Here is a 27,089-nt window from a genome sequence, read left to right as displayed (position 1 = left end):
AAAAGAAAAAGGTTAAAAGTTAGATAACCATTTTTATTCTTTGGGTTTTTTTTTTTTTACATTATGCACAGCTCTCATTTATTGTGCAATAATGTAATTGTAACATGTATTTGCGACATATTTGGTTGCATTTTTTATGCTTTAGAAAACATTTATGTCTGGATTTTGGGGGGCTTGGAACGGATTAGGGCATTTACATGGAAAACGCGTCTCGATTTACATTTTCTAGTTAAGAAATTTCTTCCGGAAGCATAAGTAGAGGTACCACTGCACTCTTAATAACGCGAGTGTCTCTTCAGTCACGTGGATGCCTGACAACCAGTTTGGCATTCTTCCCTACGGTGTGATCTTAACTGTTAATGTCAGGATAGATTCATGAAGAGTAATTCCGCAAGTGAAACTGCACTTAACCAATTTCCCCCATGAGTGATGGCACACCTTCGGCGCGCTACAAGCGCGACTCACTTTCATTAATTCACTGCGCCATTTCGCATTGGCATGCTCGGCCGCAAACGCAGCAGCACGGGGGACATAGGTGCATTAGTTTTGAACTTTATTTTCGGGTTTCTAATTTACAGGAGTGCAGCAGCTACGGGTCTAAACTGAGTAAAACATCGGAGCAAGGATTTATCCTGCGGTAGCAAAGGCGAGGCGTCCCTCATTAGCTGTATCAGCAGTCGGTGGCTGCTGGCGTAGTTGCAGGGCCAGGCCACCCTGAGGTCAGACTGGAGGATAATCAAAAGATATAATCACACAAGGAATGTCCCTGAAGCGCAGCCACTGCTCGGGTGCGGTGGTGTGGGCAAAGGGATCGCTGCCCGCTATCAGACGCAGAACATGGAGGACATACAGATATAGACACGGAAGGACAGGAGTGGAAAAATGCTCCTCGGGTAATTTAAACAGCAACAAGAATACGTATGTTGTCATTGCGCAACACGACATTCAAAGAAGCTAACCTTGGCTAGTTTTTGCAGAGCACTCCTTTGTGTTGCAGGCTACAATACGCTCGGAGGGGACTGAAATCAGAGCGAGGATTTTTTTTTTTTATGGCCACTGCTAATGCTCATGTGTACTCGATTTAGTAGCCATTCCTTGACTCGTTTCTGACTGATCAAAATACGTAACAAATCTGCCCGTTAAGCGGAATATTGACAATAATATTGATCATGTAACAAAAAACAAAAATCAATACTGACGAATTTTACATTCGTAAACCTTTAATAATATGTGCAGTGCCAGTCTAAACTGATACATTCTCATATCAAATCCTTGGAGTTCAACCAGAGTGACCTTCACTGTGCACTGCCAGCTCCGAGAAAAGTTCTGTCATTATGATATGCCCGGATTACGGAAATAGGATTTTGTTTATTGAATGCAACAGATTTTTAAATTAAATTTTTTTTTGCAGCCTTGCTCCGATATGCGCTTCTGCAAATTTCTGTCTTTGAGCTGCCCCCCCCCCCCCCCCGGCAAGTCAAAATCACAATCTGCCAGAGTTCAGGCTGTAATTCCAAAAGCTCGCATTTAGGGAATTCCTTATTACACAGGCTCCAGCACACCCACAAGATCACATCCTCGTGAGGATGCGCCATTCAGATAATGGATGGATGGACATCAAATTTAATGGGTGTGTTAAAATTAAGCGAAATGAAAAGTGACTCCGAATCAGATTTATTGGCCAAATATGCAAAAAACACACAAGGAATAAATTTTCCCCAGTTATAACCCATCCAGAGGAACATAGACAGTATTTTGCGCACTATAAGCCGTTTCGTCTTATAAGGCGCACCTTCAATGAATGGCCCATTTCAAAACCGTTTTCATATATAGGGCGCATAGAATAGAAGTCACGATAGTGGCTGCGGTTGCGTTATGCATCCACTAGATGGAGCTACGCTAAAGGAATACAATCCAATCCAATGTTATTTATATAGAGCTTTCACAAGAGCTGCAGCTGTAACAAAGTGCTTTACAGAACATTTAAAATACTACGTCCAAGAAATCAGAATATTGATCCATACATAAGGCTATGGGGCGCACTGTCAGCTTTTGAGAAAATTGCTTTGAGGTGCACCGTATAGTGTGGAAAATACAGCATCTTAACTTTGGGGTTTTAAAATTATTCAAGTAAGCATATTCTCATATTTTGGTTTTATTTTTACTTATTTTTTCTGGATTGGTAGAACAGCCCTCATCAGCACAATCTCCTTTGGTGCAATTTTCCTCCACTCGCCATGACATGGAAAGCCAGTCATTCCGAAGCCATCGCGCAGGCTTTTTTATGAGAGGATGACCGGTACACTAAGTGCGCTTCGGCCTATCGATCCAGATTTGTAAGATCACGCGCAAGCGCTCGGAAGCCGAGGGCGTGCACTCAGAAGTTGGCTTTCTCTCTCTCCATGCCGTCTCGGCTCCTGGATGTCCGGCGGTGGCCGGGAAAGTGAAAGACTGCATCAGACTGAGTGGAACCAGTCCACGGTGCCAAGCAACCGACTCTGGAGCTTTTAATGCGATCCCGTTTCACGATAACTGAATGAAGATTGCTTCATGAGTATGAAACCGTAGCCAGCGACTTCTTCTGCAGCCGCTCAGAGCCTTTTCGACCCGAGTGCTTGACTCTTAATTTCCTGAGCATTTTACCGTGTGTCAACCGCATTAGGAAATTCCAGAGAGCTATTTTTTTTCTCGACACTCCGCCGGTGCGCGTCATCGTTCTCGACGCGGTTCCTTAGAATGTTTTTGTCTTTTGTTCCTGCGCATTTGACTTCAATGGTGTTATTTTGCCTCGGCTCCATGAATGGATTTACGCATTGCGTTCATCGCCAGCGTCCTTGAGAGAGTATTGGAAGTAAAGGATGCGGCAGGCGTGGCGAAAATAATTGTTCACGCGCTTTGTCGAAACTTGACATTACTTGTCTGCGCCTTTTGTTCGATTGAAACGAAAATATGGTGCTGCGTGAATGTGTGACGAGACTCGAGTCTATAATTGGAGGCCCTCGGTGGTTTGGGCTGATGTGTCTTTATTGCACGGCAAAGAGATTTTAACTTTCAGACATAGTACAGATAAGGTGGGTGAGATGTGGAGGGGGGGGGGCATTATTATGCATAGTCAATAAAAGGGATACTTATTTTCTTTGTTTCTCTCCTTGTTGTCGTCATGTTTTTCCATCTGGTCCCCGTTGTTCAGAAAAAGATGTTTGCACCGAATGAAGGACATCTGTACGACCGCCATGATCACTTCCGGGAAAATATGACTTCGGTATGAAGCGTTATCTCTGCATGCATACCCCTGTTTAGGATTGAAAGCGGAGTGGCTGTCATTATTTTTACGGTTATGCCAAACTATGACATCGATGCGGGGGGAGCAATTTGCAGATTTATGAAATAAAAAGACAGCACATTTATATCTAAATGGAGACCGGTTTAAAAAAAAAAGCACTTTGTCAAAGGTATTCACGATCACATCTTTCGGGCACAGAGCCATTGTGAAAAGTCGCTGTGAAAGGAATCTCACCGGCAGGAAATGATGAAAAAGAATTCATCTGACCCTCCCTCGCGGCAAGAATAAGCAAGGAAGAAAAAGAGGGAGGGGGGGGGGGCGGAGAGCAGAGTGAGGGCGGATGAAGTCAAGGGAGCCATCGGGCTGAAGGGCTTTCATAGAGGCGACCGTCCTAAAGGGAGAGTCGGGCTAATGAGAACTCTCGGTTGGTCGCACACTGGCGCAAGTCGTCAGATTGGCGGGGAAAAAGCCCAGAAGAAGGAAGAGAAGTCACGCTGAGCGCCTTGAGTCTGTTCGCCAAAGTCTTCGCAGGAAAAATATACGGCGTAATCAACTTCAGGGAAAGACTTGGAGTATTTGGAGTTTGCAAAGAATAGAAATTCTAATTCCTGCCCGACATCGATGATTTGGCCTCATTACGTTTCCGTCGTCTATTCGCGCCGAATCTGTAAGCGATGATAAGGAAGACGCGCCGGGAAGTCACAGGACGACGTGAGCATTCATCAGAAGTCATGCGCGTGTGCGCCGGATGAAATTCAAACTGCCGTATTTTCCGGACTACAAGTCACACCAGTCATAAAATGCATAATAAAGAAAGAAAAAAAACAACAACAAAAAACAAGTCGCACTGGAGTATAAGTCACATTTTTGGGGGGAAATTTATTTGATAAAATTCAACACCAAGAACAGACATGTCATCTTGAAAGGCGATTTAAAATTAAAATAAAACAGAGAACAACAGGCTGAATAAGCCTACGATATGCTAACGTCACATGACGCATAAACAACGAACTGAGTGCGTGACTGGTATGTCGCACATAAAAAAATTAAGAGTTCTTCAGATAAAGATAGCATAAAGAACGGGCCAACAAGTTTACCAAATCGCCAGTGTCACCCCAAATCGCTGTCAGAGTCATCATCAGTTGCTTTTCATCAGTTTCCGCCAACGTGGAAAGTGTCAACACAGGCCTATAGCACCCTCTGGAGGTTTAATGTGAAAATAACACGTGAAATAAATTTCTCGACCGATTATCACGTTCGGGTCCAATGTTTGACGTTTCTTTGGAAGTGATTTAGCGTTTGGTAGGTGGCGGTGACCGATCGTATTCGGGAATATTAGAAGGAATCTGCGTGCGATTTATTTCACATTTATCTCGCGTCACTCTTAATGAGTCTTTGTTGGAGTAAATGAAGCGTCAACATCTCCGGCCGTGTCTACACGCGGCGATTAGGGCGGCCAACTCCGAAAAGCACGTCAGCTGTGTAATTCAAATAGCCTTTCGAGAGTGATGATTCCGCAAGCCGGTTAATGGCAGATTTATTAGCACGGACGGGATTGCAAACGCCGTCGTGGTGCCGAGCATGAAATTGAATGCAGAAACATTTGAAAATTGGATTCCATTCCCCCCCCCCAAGAAACGCAGCACTTCACCAAGTTGCCATCTTTACATTTCGCTTAATTAGGAGCGAATGAGTGGCGCCGTTAAAGGGCTTTGAACACACTTTTTTTTTTAAACACCTGTCTGATGTAAATCAATAACTCACTTCCATTTCCCCTTGACATCTTGTCTCAGGTGAAAGAATATCGGTCTTTGTTTTGATAGATACAAGCTTAATATAAACTGCACAGCTCATGGGTTCAATCTGCGAAAATCAGACTTGTGAGAGGGGGAAAAAAAAAAACTGAATTGGCCAGACAGAAAGTGCATCATGTTGTCTCATGAGACGCAGGTTTATTGCTTTGTCACCTATCGATCTGGATTATTACAATGTTTTGTTTTGTTTTTGTCATACTTGGTGTTTTTGCTTTGATGAAATGGGTTTTATTATGATGGCGCTATCTTTTCATTTCCTGACTGCATTGTGTAGTTGTCGGGGGGGAAAAAAAAAAGAAAAAGTTGTAAATGCAACATTCATGTCAGGAAATGACAAAGGTTATATTTGGAATGAACAAAATACTTTGGATCATGTGAACTGTAACTGTCATCTTTCATACCCAGTGAGTTGATATTTACTTTGGAGGGGAAATAAAAAGGGCATCACTATTGTTCGAACATTTGATGTTGTTCGCAGTTTGTTTAGCCTGCCTCAGATGATTCTAGCATCTTAAATGGCCACCATTCTGTTCTTGTGTCTCCAGCAGGTGGCAGAGGAGGGCTTTCCCTCCAGCGTGCATACCTGCTGCCAATGTTTTCATATCGGCCATGTATTGGAAGGACTGACTTATTGCCAAGTGAGCAGTCTAATTATTGACCTCGTTTGCTGCTCGCGCTCAAGTGTTGTTTTCGAGACCTTTCGAACTCGTCATTGACGTTTTTGCTCGCTTGTTAAGTATTGCTATTATTTTGTCTTTTCATCTGGCTTTTGTTTTGTTTTGTGTAATTGGACTCTTGTCATTTCGTTGATATTCTCGGATTTGCTATTCCCTTGCCTTTGCCAACGCTTTTTGTTTATGCCTGCCCCCCCCCCTCCCCCCTTGGCTCCTTGTGACCAGCGATTTACGTTTATACTTGGTCGGTGCGCTTTTGTTAATCATTAAATATTTTTTGGGGGGGGGGCGGATTTTGTTTGTGGGATCCAATTGCCGTTCAGTCCGTCCGCGAGCTGTGTCACAAACCGTCACGACAAGCCTCACCTCACGTCTCTGTTGTCTCGGAATAGCACTAACACGAGGGGGGGGGGGCGCTGGGGGGGGCATTGGGGGAAATGTAATTATTCCTCTCCCATGGCCCAGTAACCCTTAAAGGTTAATCACGGTCCGTCTAGCCAGCTCTGTCTGGGTACACGGCAGTAATTACGACACCTCACCCCCCCCCCCCCCCCGAACCCCCCTCTATCGGCCTGTTCTCGTGCCCCGATGTCATGACAGATAATAGATGTGTCTCTCCTCACAATCATTGGACTATTTTTCCTCGATCTGGACATGACCCCCCCCCCTATTTTTTTTTTAAACCGCCTTTTTTTTTCTATGTTCCGGGTAGAGATGATGATGTTGAAGGTACGTCATCATTTATGGGCTTGATGTATATTTGGGAAGTAAATGATGTCTTGTCACTCTTCTGCCAACTTCAGGGTTAAGAGTGCACAATAATTCTGGTCTTGCGTTTCATGATAAAAACTGGTTCATGTGGCCAAAAACGAAAGCTATAACATCAATGACTCCCCCCCCCCCCCAAATCCAACATTGGTTCCTTTTCTTCTCACCCATCTATCTTCTCACTTCTTTTTTTTTTTCTTTCATTCCGATACTTCATCACCACCACCCCACTGCGATCTCATTTCCCTTCTCTCGAGTTCATATCCCAAGTGGTTGCGACTCTTTTTGCCTCGAGCAAAAAGCTCAAGGTGCGCGTGCCCTGGGCATCGAAATACACCGCTTTCCCTCCTACCTTTCCAATTGTGATTAAAAAATTTTTTTTAAAAAGAAATAGTTAAAACAGTGAAGTGATTTCATGTACTCCCATAACACAGAAAATAATGCACACCATTTTATTATAATGGTGTTCGTGCTAAACGAAACAAAAATAACATTAAAAAAAAGATTTTAAAAAATTGGCAAATGGAAAATGAATCACGTGAAAATCGGGACTTTGAAATGTGAACTTTGTAAGAGTGAAAACGACAAGATTTGATTTGCGTGGCACCACACGCATTTTTTTCTGTCATAAAAGATAAAAGGAGAACTATGTAACATGCAATTATATAACATTCTGCCTTGACATTTTCGAACACATGACGATGCGTCTGCTATTTTCTGAGGACATCTGTTCCATTCGGTAAATATTCTTTTTCCCCTTAATAAATTCAGTCAAACCCGGACCTTAGAATAAGTGGTTTAATAAAGTCAGAGAAGCCAAAGAAGAAGTAAAACACACTCCAATTTCTAAATTGTTTTTTTTTTTTGTGTTACATATTTTACTCCACAAGTTAAAATGGTTTGACGCGTCTTAGTGATCGTGATCCTTCCCATTGGCCCTCGTACATACACTTGCTTACGAATTGACTGGACGCCTCCCTATTTGCAAAGCTACGCCTCCCATCCTCGTGTAAGAATACGACATAAACGTAAACCTCAAATGCAGCAATGAACACTGACAACTCCGCACGGTCATACGGACCAATTATACAAGCCTCTGATCATTTTCCACCCCCCCCCTCCCCCCAAAAAAAACAAAAAATAAAAACAAAGCTATGAAAGCCGACCGTTTGCGGTTTCATAACCATTCTGATTCATCGCCTCCTGTGGGCTTTACAACATGCAGCTACTGTGATCACTACAGATGGCAAGTGTATCAATGAAGCTCCATTTGGTGAATCGTTAGCAAAATGCGAGATGTTTTCCCGGGGGTAGGCGTGCGTTGCCTGCGCGAGCACATTTATGACATACAGCATCGCGATTAAAGTGCTGTCGGTGAGCATGTCGCGTTTGCAAACATTTGAATGGGGGTATTTGCGTGAAAAGCTGACCTTGTGTGAGGAGTTGAAGGGTCCGAACTTCCTCCCGGACGCGGAGCTGCAGGACTTGCTGCAGGATGTTCTGTCTCTCGGCTTCTTGCATGATGCCCATTCTCTCCAGCTTTCGGTCTGTCAGTCTCATGAGAGCTCGCCCTAATAAATTTAAAAAAAATAAGGTTATGGTATGAAGAAGATAGGTACTACAAAAAAAAATGCTCATGTACTACAAACAGAAGCATGCAGCAGACATCTCAGCAAAAATAATGTATCTTGCTTATTATTACTGACAATAGCACGACATTTTTGTAGTGGCTTACCACTTGCAACTGGTTTCTATTACTGTACAGTATTCCTTTTCACTGTTGTAATTGTGTGTGTGTGTGGGGGGGGGGGGGGGGGGGGTCCCAATCTAATCATGCTCTGTGTTTCTTTGTTTAAGGATTGTGGGCTGTTGCGAAAGACAGAGCTTGCCGTAATCATGAAGCAAGTTAGTCAGTTAGCGGGCCCTTTGTAACATGTGCGGGCGTAAGCCGATGACACAATATTTTAGGCTAAAAAGCAAGGAATGAATTATGGAGGACCGCATCATCTAGAAATATTACGCGTGGATTAAGTCTGATGCTGCTCTATGAAGAAGTATTAGGGGGCCATCGTGGAACCCCCCCCCCCCCCCCCAAGTGTTTAAATCAGGGGTGTCAAACTCATTTTTGTCGCGGGGCCACTTTGGAGTTAAGTCTTCCCTCGGAGGGCCGTTAAGACAGTGAAACCGAGATAATGTTTGATCGCATTATTACCTGTACACCAAAAAATGATGACTCACTCATTTTTAAGTCAGTCAAGTATGTGTTCAATTATTGCTAAAGTGAGTGTAAACAGAATGATCGCAAAATGCCACCGTTAGTTATTACATATGACAATGTGAGCGTTCGGAAGAAATTTAACCAAGGATCATGGAAGTTGACACGGATGATTTGCTTCCGCGGGCCACGTGAAATGATGTGGCGGGCCGGATCTGGCCCTCGGGCCTCGAATTTTACACCTGCGGTTTAAATAAACTCAAACTAGGATGGCTGTAATATTCTGACTTTGTATTGTCATACAATTTAAAGACATTCTCACTCTGTTTTGATCAATGATGATGTCTGACAGTCAATCACACACCATTATATCAGAGATTAAAAAAAAGAAAAACCCACATACAACAACAACAAATGAATTGTAAATTCTTAAGTACTACACAGGTTTAAATTAATCAGTTCTGAGCACTCGAGTGGCAATTTCCTCGCCAACGAAGCCAACCTTCCACTGTTACATTTTCAAACCACAATCATTTCACAGTGCTCTGCATGGCCTGAACACAAGGAGAGAGTGGGAAGAAGAAGGAGGAGTGAGTGAGTGAGTAAAGGTGGGCAAACGATGGAAGAAAAAGCAAGCATGATGTTGGGGGGGGGGGGGGGGGAATTACATTGTGTCTGGAAGGCATCCAAACCCGTCCCACAGAAATCCATTAAAGCACCACGACTTTTCCATAGCGGCTCATGTTGTGGTGGCACGTTTATAACCGTGTGTCGGGACCACAGAATCAATAGCAATAGAAGGTCCATTAGGATCTTTTATTAAAGGTGGAGTTGAACTCACTGATTAAACAGCGGAACAACAAGTGGGCGGCGACCACTGTTTTGTTTAACAAACTGCCATTTGGATGAATTCACAAACAAAAGGGTTTGAAATGGAAGTTACGGTTAGAATACACACAGTAGAAAGTAGATTTCATCCACCGCAGGTTTGAAAAAAGAAAAAAAAAACATTGTCATATGCATTTCCGATCCGACTTTCTATAAGAGTGAGTGCTGAACAACCAATTCTTATGCGCTTGCATGATAAGTGAATGGAAATGCGATGGCTTTATCACCCCAATTTTATTCTTTATACGGCTCCCTGAATTTGTCATTGCTGCTCTACGCTTCACTTTTGTATTGAGATGACTTTTTCCACCATCGGACTCATCAGCCACCCCTGGAATGAGGTTTTTTGTTTGTTTTTTTTGGTTTGTTTTTTCCAGTTTCTTTTTACTATACATGGGCTTGCTTATTCAAGATGCCAACATGCCGGAACTTTCCAAATGTGCCAAATGTATTCACCCCGATTACTTTTGTTGGGATGGAGTTATAATAGGAATATGCCAAAAGCAGTCATATGTATTGTAAAATTCACAACCCACTCTAAAACCCCCAAAATGTATGTTGGGGGGCACAAGTACTGTACCAGATTAATGAGTGGTGTGTCGGCAGCAGTGTTGCAAGTAGCCCGATTCATCTCGAGCTCTGGCCAAACACAAGCTACTTTGATGAATGGGATTGTAAAGTGCATGAACAGTAAGACAAACGCACACAATGAATTTGTGAGATTCAGAATAAAACGCAAATTGGGGAATACACAGACACAGAGTTTACTTTAGGTTGCGGTCACTCTGCTTTGGCCAAATTGTTCAGGAGGGGACAGCCTCCTATTGGTCAGACGGATAAACAGTAGCGATTGCTAATCTACAAAGAAATTAGCTCTGAGTTTTTATGCGATGCCGTGTACTAAAAAAAACAACAAAAAAAACCCCCAACATACACAGGTTCAGAAAATCCTTAATCCAGACTCACACAAAATTGTCCTTGGTTCTTACAGGACATGCCACAAAGAGAGATGCTAACCACTAGCTAGCTTGCGAGCTAATCGGGGCGCCTTTTGGCTAACAGACGGACAGCGGGCTCGTTAGCGTCGTCAATCCTCACTTGTGTCGGTTTAAGAAAAACCGACAAGTACACAATATTCAGCCTGTGGCTCGCAGTACATGATAGACATTTGAGCATGTAATTGCCGCTAATTATAGACCCGGTAGTTATAGTAGTTCTACACCCACAATGCTTTGCATTACAAAGTATTACTGTAGCCTGACTAACAAAATACATATTTTATACATATAATGACGGAGAGCTGTTCTATAAATTGTGGCAACCAGGGACGATGCATTTTTGGGGTGAAAACACATCTAGCTAGCTAACTGAATGCTGTCATGGTAAAAATGCTTAAGGTAAATTATAAATGCGCTACGAGTACTTGCACCATCGAAAACAAACAAACACCATAATTGCACTGTGTAATTCTGACCTATTGACAATTTAAGAATTCCACACAAGGATATTCTATAATCAATTAAGAATAAGGTCACTGGCCAGGTTTTATTGTTCATGTCGCTTCTCATTAGCGACACCGTGAAACCTTTCACAGTGATCGCAGCAGAAACCAGAAAATGTGCATTTTAGTCAATTATCATGCCACGCTATATACATTTACAAAAAGAGTCCGGGTCTTGTAATTACAACAGATTAGAGACTAATATGTAATTATGCCTCAACATGCTTTAATGCATTTTTAATGACATCTGGGTGTCTCCGTTCGGGACGGGAGGGAAAAGATCGAGGGAGGCGAAGCGGGAGGATGGGATGCATCGATTTCTTTGGGAGTGGGATCAGGATCTCGGTTGCATACTAAAGTAATTTGCCGTTAAAACTCATACGCAGTGTGTCTGCACGTCCATAGGAAGCACTTTAACCAAGAGTCAAAGAACACCACGTCGAAATGAACGTGTGAACACAACCACGCATCTGTAGACAATTGCATTTCTGTGGGTGTGTCTATCTGTGCCATTTTCTTTATGTATTAAATTATTAATCCCCCCCCCCACCCCCACATTGTTTACTCAAACAGAAAGTAGAACTGAACATGCGTATTATTTAAAAGATTGAATTATGACCTGTATTTTGGTTTGTAATTGCGTTCATTTAATCCGTTGAAGCTTTTACAGCATAATATGTTTTATTTCCAAGCGGGGCATATGTGCATGTGTTGCGTGTGCAAAGGAGCTCCATTTGTCCAATTTATTGTATTCTCTTGAGAAATTATTAGAAAATGAGGCAGGGTGGGTTTTTTTCCTCTCCATAATTTGACTTTGGTTCAAGGCACTTGCCCTCGCTCTTGGACAGCGGTGGCCTCCACAAAAATGTGCCTGGCCCTACACATGTATTTCATCTTTTTATGATATATTTTGTTAGTTCAACAACAACAATAAAAAAAAAATCCAGAAAACACTGTGGAATACAAATACGATGCACTTATCCTTCGTGGTTATACGGCCTAATAATGCTTGAAAATTTAATAACGATGAGTTAATTGCCGAAGCCTTGACAATAAACCGCAAGCGTGATGAAAGATTCCCGCCCAGCCCCGACAAGCAGGCGACGCTCGATCGTCCCAATCGCTCCAGACGGGAAAGGACGCCAACGGGCGCAGCATGACGCATCGTTTTCAGACCATTTACGTTGAATGCCAAACCCGAGTGCAACCCCCCGACTCATCATCATTCTGCTACTCGTCATGACCCCGGAGCGATTTTACGCTGTTAGACGGTCACCGAATCGAAGAGGCCCTTGAAGACAACAAACAAACATATTAGCATGATCGGTCGCACTCCGAGAGGTGGAGTGCATGGCAATTAACGTTCGTCTGTTGCCATGAGGACCAAAGCGTTGCACACAGTGGGGGGGGTGATGACCTTGAGGGATCCTTGTTAGGAAAAATGATTGACGCGGCAAATGTCGTCAGCGGGAACCGCTTTGACGGTTTAAATGAGGCTGTAGGTGGTCGGCAGTAGCCGCAGATTGAAAACGGCGATATTTTGAAGGAGATGTAGCAGCAGCAAGACGAGAGCTTGAAACAGCGATGCAATAACCAATATGTACTGTGAGCAAAATCGTTACTATTAAAAATAAAAATATAAAAGTGCGTAGAGAAAACTGGGTGTCAGGCATTAAAATTCCAAACGACAGGTGTGCGACTCTTCATTTGGACAAAATTTCAAAGCAGGTCACCAAATGTGTCATGGGGTACCTGTGATGTCGTGTTGTTTGAAGGAGTCACTGTAGATCTGATGTTGATTGGGGCAGTGTTTCTTCAGCCACTTGCAAACGTCCTGTTGGGTCCACAGGGCGACCGGTTTGGACAGTTTCACATAGCCGGGCTGTCGGGAATAAACCACGTCAGACGTGTTATCGTTTGGCGTCGTTTCAGAATGCTTTTCACATTACGGTGTAATCCTGGGGTGAAGTTAGTGTCTTGTCACTTTTTGTTTTGGAAACCTTCAACATGGGGGCTATAGAAAAGGAGAAATGTTGAGATAGAGGTTGAGATGCACTTAAGCTATTTTTGTAAACTAGTGACTCCTTGCACCAAAAAAGTACTTTATTCGAGTAGACTATAAGTGGCCAGTGGCTGGGCCGCCCGTCCGTCATCGTCAGTACGTCACTTGTTTCAAACCAAACCAAAACTGTAAGAAGTCCAGCGTAGTTATTTTAAAAGCACTTCCATCACCGCTATTTTAGGACCATCAGATTTTTTTTTAACACCCACCAGATCTTTTTCAGCTTTGAGAACATGCTTCTACCTCACACGGAGGGACAGCGTTGCGCCCATCCTTTCCCGGCAGCTCTACAAGAATCGCTCAGCAAAGACCGCTGTTGTTAGACTTCAAGATGAGAGATCCCTCTCTGAACATTCGCGTTTCAGCAGGTAGCGAGGCAAAGAATTAAAGTGCTCTTGCCGGCGCTTTTGATTTTAATTGAACGGCTACTACGATCGCAAACAAGCAACGGGTGGTGAAAATTTCACAACCGCTGCCTTCCGCTTTAGCCTGCCTTCCGGCTGTGGCGTGGCGAGGCATAGCAATGATATTCCATCCCTCTCTTCTCCACCAAGAGTGTGGACTTAGAAGCCCTGGCAGCATTTCTTCTTCTTTTCCTTTCAGGACTCGTTCTGACTCCCATTTCTTCCATAGAGCTCTCATTTTCACCTTTGCTACTACAGGCCCCGAATATAGAAAACCTCACTCTCCTCTTTTTAAATATGGCACCCTGCAGCACTCTGACACCTGTTGCCTTCCGTATTCGCAATCTGTTAAGAGCTGGTGAACCCGCATTGTGCCGCTCGCTTCTCTGTATCGAAGTATATCAGGCCCGATAAGTCTGTCTTCCAAGCAGGAGGGCAAAGCGACAGATGCCAAACCGAAGCGGGCGGGCAGGTAGGCGAGGCCGTACGGCACTTAACGCGATTGCTTGGCAGCTCGCATTGCTGCTGATTCTGCAGGGAGGTAAGGACAGGCAGGGTGGATTAAGGCAAAGGGGCAGTTGGGGGTGTGCGGGGGGCGAGGGTGTAATGGATGTTAATTAACCCCAACTCGGGGCCTGAGGCAACAAAAGGTAGAGTGAGGCCTAATTCAGAAAGAATCTACAACAGTGAGAAAGAAAGTGGAGTTTGATTGACTGAATAAAATAAAATAACAAGAGGAAAAAAAAAAGACTGCGTATAGCTGCACTGACAGATGAGGCGAAGGGCTGAAAAGGAGGAAATAAAAGAAAACGCCGGTGCCTCACAAACGGATTTGACACAGGAGACTCATTTTCCATGAACCCATTTGTGAGTCAATGGCCATCTGTGTTTTACATTCTACCCCGATTCAGCCCAAAGCAGCGCTCCTGGGGCTGAGGGAAAGTGCAGAGCCAGAGGATGGGGAGAACACATCAGGAGAGAGAGAAAGAAAACAATCATGCTCAAAGAGTTGTTTCTCAAGACTGTGGGCCAATTAGAGGTTTGAGTGACAGAGCAAGGGTGTGAGAAGAGCATGTTTTTTTCCCCAAATTGAATACATCTGGAAAACAAGCATGCGCATGAAGCATACATAGCAAATCGGTGGCAAACGCGAGTGCGGTGCAACAGAAAACCGGGGAAATAAGTAATTACACACATGAAAGAGAGACTCGGCAAATGTGCTTCGACAAAACATTCCCTGCTGCGTTGTCCTTGGCTTTAATTGATAATCTAAAAGCCCAGCGTGGCTCACCAATATTCGTCATGTTGCCTTAGCAACGCGGCAAGGACACAGTCAAAATTTAAAAGCAAGAAATCGTAGCACCTTGGGGGGGGCTACACAACCCTGCCATGAACCGCACAACGGCGAAATAAACAGCCCTGCACGGTAACGACCACAAACTACGGTGTAACATACACAATGGACCGTGTAATTGCGCCAACGCTGATACGCGTTTAAAGATCCAATATGGACGTAGTCAGCTAAATTAATCCACAGGCAATCACCTCCCTTTGTGGGCGCGTGCGATTCTGAATTAAATGCACTGTGGCTGAATGTTTGAAATTGGCATTGGCACCGAGCGGAGTGGATTGGATTGGATTGCATTTAACTTTTCAAGAGCAATGTCATAATTCCGGGGGAATTAAATGATGTTTACAAAGAGAGTGAATTAAAAAACAAAAAAAGAAGAAAGAAGCACATTTTACAACATGCAATAAAAGTGTCATCCTTTCAGCTTTTGGAGCGTGTAGACCTTGACTTAAATTTTATAAAAAACTATTTCACTAAGCAATGAAATAAATATTTCCAAACTGCCTGAATATTTATTTTTCCTGGTATAATGGGGCTTCTGCTCCTGAACCTCTAAAGCACAGCGTTGCCAAACACTGCATACAATATTTTCTTAGCAGGCTAATAACATCACAACTCACTCGAGTCGCCATTACCTCGCCTTCCCTTTTCATCGCAATAGTAATTTTTATAGCGACACTGCCACCTAGTGTCCAGTCAGATGATTACAGAAGTGAGACACGTTTCTGAGACAAACAACACACCTTTCCATCGGTCATTTATCATTTTTCCAAGCCACACAGAGCCGCAACGTAAGGATGAAAACCCGCCGCGGGTTCCCGACCCCTGGCCTAGTGAGACATTTTCCTGACGTTGGAGAATGGCGTGTCATTGCAAACGCATGCTTTTATTAACGATAAAAGGGGGAATAGGTGAACAAAAGAGTCAAATCTTTCAAATCCTGGGGCTGCTTGGATTATTTTTTTTTGTGACAGCAAGAGTGCTTCAGCATTCCCAAAAATTTATTATTCTACATGATGAGCAATAAATAATTGACATTATCTTCATGAAGGCAACGGTGTATTGTATGCAAATTTTATGACAGAGACTATGTAGAGAATAATATATTTGGGTAAACGGGTATACTTTTGGCTGGTAAATATGTATTTAATTGTTATTTTGCTAATCGTGTCATTAGACTGTAAGGTTGAGGTAAGTGGTTCTCCCTCCACCCAAAATATTGTAATAGTACTGTATACAGTTTTAGAGTGCCCTCTAGTGTCATGCACTAGGCAATGCATGTATTCTCCTGGGATTGCATGGGGGGAAAAAACTGAGTGTTGACTGAACATTCAAGATTTTGTCATCAGACTAATCCCCTCCTCCCAACTAATTAGCATTCTTGCCGAGCTTGCTAAAACCTTTTAAAAAAAAATTTTTTTACCCTCTGTCTCCCTCGATTTAGCTGACAGGAGATGACCATCACCCGTTAACATTGTGGAGTGAACCCCTGCATAGTCACATTTCGGCATCCACAAATTTGTGTGTGGGGGGCGGGGGGGGGGTTTGTTTGGGTTTTCTTTGCGGGAACGTATCCTCTGTTATTTGCCAAAAATTCAATTCAGCGTCCTGTGCTAAAAAATAAATCAATATCTGATGCAAAAAATGTTGCTTTGGTCCCATTTTGTTGCGTCTTGGTGCCAAGCAGCCATGTTGAGCTGAGGGGGAGGAGCTTCATTTCATCCGGTCATATCGTTGTCTAATATAAAATGAGCGTTTTGCCTCCATCTTGTGTCATCAATATTCTGTTACTACGACGACAGAGGATGAAATTAGGCAATTGTACAGAGAGCCCAGAGTGGAATGCTCAAGCTAATGCGAGCTTTCGAAATTCAAATAATTTTGGACAGTCCCTCACCCGTGTGAGCTCAGACTCCGACACTGAGCGGTATGGTGGCAAACGGCGCTGAAAGACGGACGGGCTTAAGTCATGGTAGCCCGGGCTGTCATCATCTAGCAGCACCGGTGGGCCGTCGACAGACTCCTCCTCTTCATCCAGCTGGGATTCAATGTCTTCTGGGTACATCTGGTGGTCGATGCCATTGTGGCTCAAGTTGCAGTGAACAGCTGTACAGGTCAGAAAGCACATTAAAGAGTTAAAGGGGAACCGAAGAATGGGGCTCTTGCAGAGACCTAACCTGTTCCACTTTGCTTAAATAATAAACAGGCGTGAACTAAATCCACAAATCACAGTGGTTCAATTAATTCCTGCGAATAACAGTGTAAAATTGAGCTTAATTTCTCTATAACTCGTCAACCTTTTGACGCACGATTGCACAACATCCGTCCAAAAAAATTATCATCAATTCCCACGTCATTTCATGCTGGCTGAGTTCTTATTTGTTTTCATAATTTGTAATATTAAGACGGCAATTGAGCTTTTGGATGTTTGTCTGAGACGGTTGAAACCATATTACGTGCAATTCGAAATCCTACCGCTAGATGACGACAAAGGAAATCAAATTTAGCACGGTGTGCCCAGTGCAGTCTAGTTTTTGGATCATGTCGTGGAGGAATCAGATATAATTTGCAATGTTCCACGAAAAAAAAATAAATAAATCACAAAATTAAGAAAAACATTCCATTGGACCATATCATGCCCATGACAGCCCACTGTCTGTATGAACTGTATGAACACAGATCTTGATACGTAAACTGATATTTTCACAATTTTCTGAAACTGAATAAGCAGTCAAACCACTGCAGCAGTTAATTAAAAAAAATTCCCACAGGGATCAGCAAATCCTCACTTGCTTGTACTCAATTGGGTCCACCTGCAGAATCCAGAGGGGCCCCAAAATTCTGCCTTCATTTTTAATACATTTACAATGGCGTCGATCAAAATTGCGCATCAAACAAAACTTTAGAGGACAATATTTTGTTGACAAAACCCCATAGTTATGATTACAATAGAACTATAACTATATTTCCGTCTCAATAAGCAACCCTCAGCGGTACGTTACGAAAAGGAGGAAGACACTGTTGAATTCCAATGCCGCTCCCTCTCTTTGGTTTGAAAGGGGCAATTACCTACACGCTTCAAACAAAGACATTACAAAGATGAGGAAATTTTAAGGGCTTGTCGGTGTCAGCATCTAAAAATTAAAAGGCTCCTTCCGTGTTGTCAGTTTCCATCGTCGATCTCACGGGTGAATTTAATGGTTGCAACATCCGGTGAAGTTGAGGACAAAAGTATAGCTTACAAACTCTGTTCTGATTCTCATGCCTGCAGTTTTCAAGTGGTATACTTATCATAATATATTTTCGCCTTTATTTATTTTCACCGCTGACAACCTTTGTTTCCCAACACATCTTGTGTAGTTTCCAAGTTGCCTGCCTTACACCGTCTGACTGCCATGTCAAACGTTTGGATCAGTGAAAAAGTCTTGCCAGTTATTCAACAGCACTCCTGATTGACCATTGTGGCTGCTTGTCGACCAAGTAGATCACAAAAATAAATAAACTAATAAACAAAGTTGACGCGAAATTATTTGCCCCCGAGGCATTGCCGGCACCATTTTTTACGATCTACACAGATATTTACGGGCCACATAAATCCATCATACTCTTATCTAAACCACTCGCGGCATTTTTTTTTTTTTGCAGTCTGTTAGCACAATTCCAGCAGGCTACCATAAAGACGGGACAGTCCTCTTATTTTGGCGATTTGTGGCACGATACCGAGTGTAAGGTTATGTTATATTATTAATTATCATTTTATGTTTGAGCAACATATTATTTCATGTTAAGAATACCTAAATTATATTCTGTTGTTTAATCATTGCTTAGACATGTTTTTATGTTGATTATGTTCTGATTGGCTGTTGAAGTCAGAGAAGCAGGAAGTGATTTTAATTCCGAGAGTTGTGTTCTCGAACGTGCTGCGATGCAGACGTCCCCCCCACCCCCACCTTTAACAAAACTGCATTTAAAGGATTCCATCTCTCCTTTTGCCATTTGTAAAGTAGACCCATCCACTAAAAACAACAAAACCCTCAACTTACACAGAGTTTGAACCAACTGGAGGGTTTTTTTTTTGTTTTCAGGTGTCAAACGGCCAACACAAAGTGACCGTCGTTTGACTACAAGCTCGATGGTCACATCATTAAGAGGGGGAAATCGCAAGCTTCAGGCCCGTTTGCGTTCCAGTTCCTTCAGCAAAGGACCTGAGGTGCAAGAGAGGGGGGAAAAAAATAAAAAAAATAAAAAAAACTCATGCACAAGTGAGCGGGGCTCGGAACGCAATTGAAATGCGCAGCACGAAGCCTTGCTCCCTCTTCGCCGCTTCCTCTGCCCTCTTTGCTCACTCTTTCAGCCCCTCTCTTCACACAGACTCAACTGGGGAGATCGTGATGGATATATAATCACACAAAGGAGACAATATAGCCCCCGCCCCCCACCGCACCCCTTTAAAAGTCTGGGAGACTGGAGTGTGACCAGACGAAAGACATATGCAAGCGGATGACAAAATGATGACAGGAATTAAGGCAATTAAGAAAGACGGGAAGAAGATGGAGGCCCTCGAACCTGTAATGATACAAGTGGGCGGGGGGGGGGGCAATGATCGAGCTGGTCTTTTATTTCTGAATCGGCAACCGTTACTATAAATAGCAACATTGCATTCATCACACTCCCCCCCCCCCCACCCCCGACATGCACTCTGTGAGCCTTGAGAGGGGAGACATGGTGGTGGTGGCGTGGGGGGGGGGGGGGATGCCTCCTTTTGTTGTCTCCATGTTCTCCAAACTAAATTTTAGAATACAAGTGGAGGTGAAGTTGATGCGTGTTAGATACAGAACAAGCCTCACCCTCCAATGAGGGCGCAGAGGCATGACAGGGTGTTCATGCAACAAGAGCAAGGTTGTTTCACTTTGGGTCGTTATCACTCGAGTTAAATGGAAGCGAAAGTATCTGTGTTAAAAACATCCCTTACGTCACAAAAGCACTTTTGACACAAAATGCCACTCCTGCCATGACAAATGCAAAGCGTATCTTCGTGCGAATGTGTAACGCTTCACCAAGCAGGTGTGTGATTTTTGCTAGCTTGCTTGACATATATGCCGACACGTCAATGGAAGCTTTGAACGCCGACGCATTTAGAAGGTCTGAGGCGATTGCATTTAGGAAACCACGACGGCCGCCTTCATTTGGGGGGGAACGCGGTGAGACGGGTCCAATATTTGATATGCCGTTGCAAGCGTGTGCATGCATATGCGAATAACAGTCATGCATAGGAGCAGGGGACGCACGCTCCGAATCTATTCCCTGAGAACGTGAGCAACCGTAAGAAATATGCACGGGGTGTCAAGCAAGTCCACCCACGACTCTTTGGGGGATGGGCGGGGGGTAAATAAATAAATAAATGAGTGAAATGGGGATTTGAATGTGAGAAATGAGACAACCGTGTCTGCTCAGCTGGCTGCCCTGAGGTCTTGGGAGCATGAATCTCCATCAGCAGGGGGACAGGAGACATGCTCAAGTACTAATTGGAATATCTTTGGAAGGTAAAGAGATATGGTCTTTTAATCACTTCAATGGTTTGGGTTCTGAAAGGTTTATTGAAGATCAACCCGCTTGGGTTCTGAGATGAGCAGACCTAAGGTCAATTCGTAGGGCCCAGAGTTCCAAGCAAACGCGGCGAAGCCGCATTTGGCCGTTCTGCTGCACACAAATGGAAGCCGCCAACAGAATTGAAGTCAGCTTTGACTGTAAAAGCTTTTAAATCTAGAAAAGCTTTTTTAAAAAAAATCCCCCCCCCCTATTTAAGATTAAGATTAACATTAAGATATCCTTTATTTGTCCCACACTGGGGAAATTTACAGTCTACAGCAGCAAGATTGTGGGAAGAAAGAAGAAAAACAAACTTGCATTCATAAAATAAATGTTAGTTTCAATGTACACCGTTCAATTAAGTGCAATATAAATGTAGATATAGATGAGGTGGCTGTGCTATTTACAATTGTTTTTCACATCATTTTATTTTTTTATTCAGCTGCCTGACAGCAGTCGGTAGGGACTTATGATTAACTCATTCACTACCAGCCAATTCTGGACCAAGTCTGAAAAGACGTTTAAAAACGTCTTTGGGAGTGAATGAGTTAAGATATTTTCAAACATTTTAAAATCATTTTCCTTTAAGTGCTTTGGCAAACCATTTCTTTCTTTACTTTGAAATGTTTTCATTTTTTAAGGACTTCCATTAACGTGCCTCCATGTTGTCAATGTACGTTTTTGTAATTTTGGTCAGCTACGTTTGCTTACTTCGCTTTGCTTCGGAATGTGGCTCGCTGTTGTGTTTTGTTAATGCTTCTTAGGTGCTTATGTGAAGCACATTGAGTTGCCTTGTGTATCAAATCAAGCTGCCTTGTCATACCTAAACAGGGTGGATCTATGATTAAAACACACACACACACACAGCTGCCAAGGTATTCACAAATTACAAAGCCTCTCTCAGTCATGACAAATGTTTTCATAGCGTCCCAGCACAACTAAATCAATCGCTGTCATCTTATTTTTTGGTGAAATCTTGCATGCATATAAATTCTGTTTTTATTGCTGGACAGGAATAGGATTGTGGTGATTCTACATTTCTGGATTTCAAAATGGAGCATGCAATGTTTTTAGCGCCTGCAACTAGAGTTTTTTTTTCTCTTTTGGCAATATCGTGCCAGTACACCGCAGCGATAATGTTGAAAACTATAATCATGAAATGAGATTTTTATTTTTCCCCTTCATGAGAAATAGAGACAAAGTAAGTCAGTGAGGCACAGCCAGTGGGGGGAAAAAATGGCAGCAGAATGGCCCACTTCATGCACAAAGATGGATGGGCTAAATATAAACCGCAGTTAACTCTGACTCACTTTGAAGCGCGTATCCCGGGCAGTTGCTCTCCGCTTCAAAGTCAGGAAGCAGAAAAACGCGATATAAATAGATGGTCTTAATTTAGAACTGTGGGACCGTTCATTTCAATATTTGATAAGAGGAAGAAAACCTCACTCCAATGCCGACCAAAATAAGTGTGTGCAAAAGTTGGAGAAGTTGACAAAGGTGACAATCTCGTTTGAACTCTTTGAGGGACGGCGGTTACGACAGTGGACGGCTTTTCATATTTGATCAATAAAATGGGTTTGTTATCTATTAAATTGGTTATACGAGTCATTTCGTAGTTCGTGTTATTTACATTGTTAGACCCAGCTAATTTTGAAAAAAAAAAAAGGTATTAAAAATTTATAGCTAATTTGAAAAAAAAAAAAGGTATTAAAAAAAATAAAAAAATCACACTGTGACACTGACGATTCAAACCGAACTGCGAATTGTGTGTATCGCTATCGTCCTAATCACTTCTAGCTCAGTTTGGAGGAGTAAAGTCCCTCCACTCCACATCACTGATTTGCAAACGACCCAAAATATTCACACACACACACACACACACAAAAAAAAAAAAGCAGTGCGTCATTTGATGGGTGCATAAAAGGCTAAAAGTATTCCACTTATCTCTTCTCTCCAGAGTCTAATTTGCATGGGCTTCAAAAGTTCAAACAGGCTGACTTCAGGGCTGATAGATTATGAAGTGACTTACTGGACAAGACGTCATGTTGTCTGGTTAATTTTGGAACAGTTCAGTTGACTTGTTCAAGTTTCCATGTGGGGTGTGTGGTTTGAAAGTTTCCAGTCGTGACTTTCCAAACAATGAGGAAATAAACATGGAACGAAACAAAAGAAAAACCTGCACCGTGTGGCCTTACTTCTTGACATGACACTTGGAGAAAAAAAGTATTTGTGGGGCTCAACCTAATACAGTTATCACGATTTATTGTCAACTCGTCAATGGGCTGCACCGTGTTTGCCAGCAGTCCAGACCTGCCTCCCATTGAAGAAGTATGGCACAGTATAAAGCGAAAAAAAAAAGTAGCAATGCTAATCCCTGGACAGTTGCGCAACAGAGGTTGTACACTTTCCAAGCCTCAATCATTTGTGTTGTTGAAAAAAAAACATCTTTTTTTTGTTGTTGTTGTTTTTTCCTACTGCGTGCAAAGGCTGTCATTCAGAATTGCATGCAGCGGGGCATAATTATTTCCTTACATTTGCTTCATCGTCAGTCATCCTAATCCCTTTTTTTTTTGGAAGTGGGGGAGGGTGGACGACATGATCCTTATTATTATCCTGATTGAACAGATGTAATCCCACGGACTGTAGTAAACATTTTTATTCCACTAATTCTATTGCTCTGTTAAATCTGGGAACGGATTTGGAATGACTTTTCTGAATGGATGCACAGGCAGCCAAAGCAGGACTCATTTAGGAGGCTTGATGCGCAGAGGCAAGAGGCAAATGAACAAACTCAGCCACAGGCGTAAACAACTGCTTCGGCCAGACTCGGGGGGGGGGGAAAGAGCACTTTCAGGCTCTTTCTAGCTGCTTGCATCGCTAGCATTACGCATTGACTTCAATCGGAGCCTTTTTGCGCCAATCTTTACAAAGCGTTTCCAAACGGTCACCTCCGCTGAAATCTGCCATAATTGTTTTCGTGTATTTTCACCCGCATCAAAACACGGTGGATTTGTTCTAGTCTGAATAAATGATTCCTTCGTTAACCCTTTCAGGGACAGCGGTTACTATAGTGGACAGCCGATCATGTTATCAGGTTGCGGGTTATCATTATTGGTGCATGAAAGGCTTCATCTCCATATCCCGTCAAGGAAATGGATTGAAGTGCCTTTAGCTTGAGGAACGTCAATTGCAAGTCGAAATCAAGCCACTTATCTCCCTTTTGTGTTCCATTTTTTTGTTTCTCCCCCCACCAGCCCTCGAGTACAAAGTGTCCATTTTAAAGTTTGATGTGACATTACTCCCAAAAGAATTGGGAAATTTGCGTCAGGCATTCAAAAGCGCTCTTCGCTTTTCCAAAGCAAGAATAAATAAATAAAAAATTGTCTTCTCATGTGTTAGAAATGATGAAACAGTTGACCTATATTCCATGTCTGAGGGGTTGGTAGAGTGCTGGAAAAGAAAACAGTCATGCTGCAGAGGTGTACCACCACCACCACCACCACCACCACCACCACCACCAACCAGCATGTTAAATGAGAAGTGATGTGTTTGACATTGAAGTGTTGGCGCGAGCTTTGCCCGTGTACCCCACGGGAACCGTTTTAGATGTAGCACTGAAGGGGAGAAAAGTCTTGAGAGAATTTTTTTTTTTTTTCGAAAAGTAAGAAGCCTGATTTTTAGCTCACACGGCGAATTTATAAACTTGAAACGTTTGCTCGGATCCCCTGACACAACAGTGCTGGAAAAGAACTTTCGGGAAGATGAAATGCGTATGAAACTATCAATATGGAAAGTCTGACGTTATGAAAGTGCATAAATTGGATGTTTATCCAAAGTGGAAATTTTTGGCCTTGGTGAAGGATTGCGCTATTTTGAGCAAGATCACGTCACGTACATTTGCATTGATGTGTTTGACAGCGCTCACGTCCTGTCATCTGTTCCTCTGGGGGGCGGGGGGGTGTTATTTATTTATACATACATAAATTTCAGGTTGTATGCTGCGTACTTTGGTTCATTTCGACTGGTGGGCAACTTTGAATGTTTCGTCTTGGTCGGATCATCCACTCTGATGGCCAGCGTAACGCAGTTTAAAGTCACATAACAAAACTTTAAATTTTGAAATATGACCTCTATGACAAAAAGAAAAAAGCTTATTTTCAAGCAAAGCCAAACCAAATAACTATAGCTGTTCGTTGGCCATAGTTAAGCGTGAGATCAGAGATTTTTCAAAGAAATCTGGCAAATAATGTTTGAAGTCGCTGAATTAAAGGGACAGAACATATTTTGATCTTGTCTACCTATTCAAAGACAAAGTATGGCTCGTCCGACAATAGCAACCACAGTAACAACAAAGCCTCATAGCGTCCACGTCAGCATGCCTTTGAGAAGGAACAAGACTGTCAAGTTCTGGCACAAACAAGGACATTGTGCTTCATCAAAGTTAGTGTCTGGTGAAAAAGGTATGCAAGAGGTGGCCGAGTCTCATTCCAGTCATACAAACATAAACATACACCCAGGAGGAGGAGGTGGTGTTGGTGGTGGTTTTGGGGAGACGGTTCAAGTCAGGAAAAGAGTTTGCACTGTCATACGGTTACAAACATACCTCTCATGGGATTCTGGATCCACAAGATACCTCCGATAAGGTGAGGAGACCTGCCGAGCATTGCAAACCACTAACCGTCCAGGAGATTCCCTTTTCTCACATCCACTTATCCTCAGTGATGCTGCTCCACTAGCTATTTACTCTCAATTACAGGGGAGATGATCCACATGTTTGGCCACCTGCTGCAGGATGAGCTGGACCAGTCTTGGGGAAAACGATTACATACACACTCACGGTGCAAGGGGAGTTACATCACAACGAGACAAATCCCGGTTCCCTTCCAAACAAATTCGAAGGTGATCATCCAAAAGGTGATGATTATGCAAAACAAAGCCACCTCTGCCAGGCTGAAGACCTGAGAATGTGGCTGCGTCGTGTCACTTAGCAGAGCGATCACGCGCACAATCGGCAACAATGGGGAAAGCGCGTGCACACGAACAATGCTCCCTGCAAGTGATGCGCGCTGTCATGGGGAGAAGATTACTGGCACAGTGATGCGGAAAGAGGGAGGAAAAAAAAAAAAGGCTTGCAAACCATGACCCAATCACGAGCTTTCACAGTTGACCCGTTCTAAATCTGGGCACGCAGCTCAGCTTCACTTGTCATCGCGGTGACTTTTAACTATTTCCCCCTTTTCATCCCCATTTCATGCACACGAGGCACTAAAACGTCTGAACATAATGTTCTCTTACCTTCGACAGCCATGACGTCACTCCACAGATGCGGGCATCACTCTCAAAAGAGCTGGAGAAAAATTGTGAAAGTCAACGCTTTCTCATTGTACCTTTTCCTACCGTGTTATTTCATTGCTGCGGGCGAGCCGGAGTACACAGCTGCTGCCGCGCCTCAAAGCATCACGGGTAATGTAGTCTGAGAGCAGTGGACTAGCAAAACAGTTCACACAGAGAAATCCGTCTCAATCCCTGGAGAAGGGGAAATCAACCCAAAAAAAAAATACAATAATATCTTTTATGCAGCACCACTAGCCAAAACACAAGATTTTGATTAATATTACGTTTGTGGAATAAGCAGCAAAATCCACAATTTTTATCTATCTCAGGGAACAGCCATTTTGTCACTTGCTGTTGACTGAAAATGACATCACAGGTGCTCAGGGCTCAGGTAATGACAAATCATGGCGCACCTGTTTTCTGAAGCTGAGGCATGCTTGGTTGTTACTTGAGCCCTGAGGCACTATGATGTCATTTTCAGTCAACTGCAATAGACAAAATGGCCGCCCCCTGAGACGGGCAAAAATGGCTGGATTTTACAATACATCCTGATTTATATCACGCGTTCACAACAGCCGCAGCTGTAACAAAGCGCTTACTGCTTAACTCATATTCCACAGACATAATATTCATCAGAATGCCATGTTTAGACTCGTGGGCTGCATAGAACATATTATTTTAAAGATTTTTTTTATTGTGGTTGGCTTCCCTTTTAAATAGGGATTTTTATACAGTGGATTATATGGGTCACTCATTAGTCAAATCCCTAGAGCAGGGGTGTCAAACTCATTTTTGTCACGAGCCACATTGTAGTTATGGTGTTCCTTGGTGGGCTGTTATGAATTTTGGGAAACCATATAAATGTTTAATCGCCTCCACATACTACATGCACAGCGCACAACAAATTGATGGATAACTAGTTTTAAAATCAGAAGTAAAAAATAACGACTGTTATTGTAGATTACATATCACAATTTGAAATTTTTGGTCCAGACTTTAGCAAGCATCGTGGAACTTGACATGCTTTTTTTGCTTTCGCGGGCCACATAAAATGATGTGGTGGGCCAGATCTGGCCCCCAGGCCTTGACTTTCACACCCGTGCCCTAGAGAAAATAAGCACGGACAGAAGTCAGTCACGTTGTAGAATGCTACTTGACTAAAAATCTGGATGTATGGCATTTGTTGTATCTAATGTTCAGATATTG

General features: G+C 43.0%; 1 protein-coding gene across 4 annotated transcripts in view; it reads right to left on the bottom strand.

The window, feature by feature from the left end:
• The window catches only part of samd12 (sterile alpha motif domain containing 12), a 54,155-nt gene extending 28,131 nt beyond the window's left edge, over positions 1-26,024 (bottom strand). For 3 of the 4 annotated variants that reach the window (XM_086136850.1, XM_086136848.1, XM_086136849.1), the window contains exons 1-4: positions 25,153-25,351; positions 16,858-17,066; positions 12,896-13,025; positions 7,970-8,110 (exon numbers count right to left, since the gene is read on the bottom strand). In XM_086136850.1, coding sequence (XP_085992976.1) covers positions 7,970-8,110; positions 12,896-13,025; positions 16,858-17,066; positions 25,153-25,213 — 541 coding nt within the window. In that variant the 5' untranslated portion in view covers positions 25,214-25,351. Of the gene's footprint in view, positions 1-7,969; positions 8,111-12,895; positions 13,026-16,857; positions 17,067-25,152; positions 25,352-25,844 lie in introns of those variants that run through there. The other variant, XM_086136851.1, reaches the window with a different exon arrangement.
• Positions 26,025-27,089: the final 1,065 nt, after the last annotated feature.

This window comes from Hippocampus guttulatus, chromosome 18, assembly GCF_054856545.1.
Source record: "Hippocampus guttulatus isolate MCC_2025c chromosome 18, RoL_Hgut_1.0, whole genome shotgun sequence".
In the NCBI taxonomy this organism is placed as follows: domain Eukaryota; kingdom Metazoa; phylum Chordata; class Actinopteri; order Syngnathiformes; family Syngnathidae; genus Hippocampus; species Hippocampus guttulatus.
Note: the sequence above shows the minus strand (reverse complement) of the source record. Positions and strands in the feature narration are given on the sequence as shown.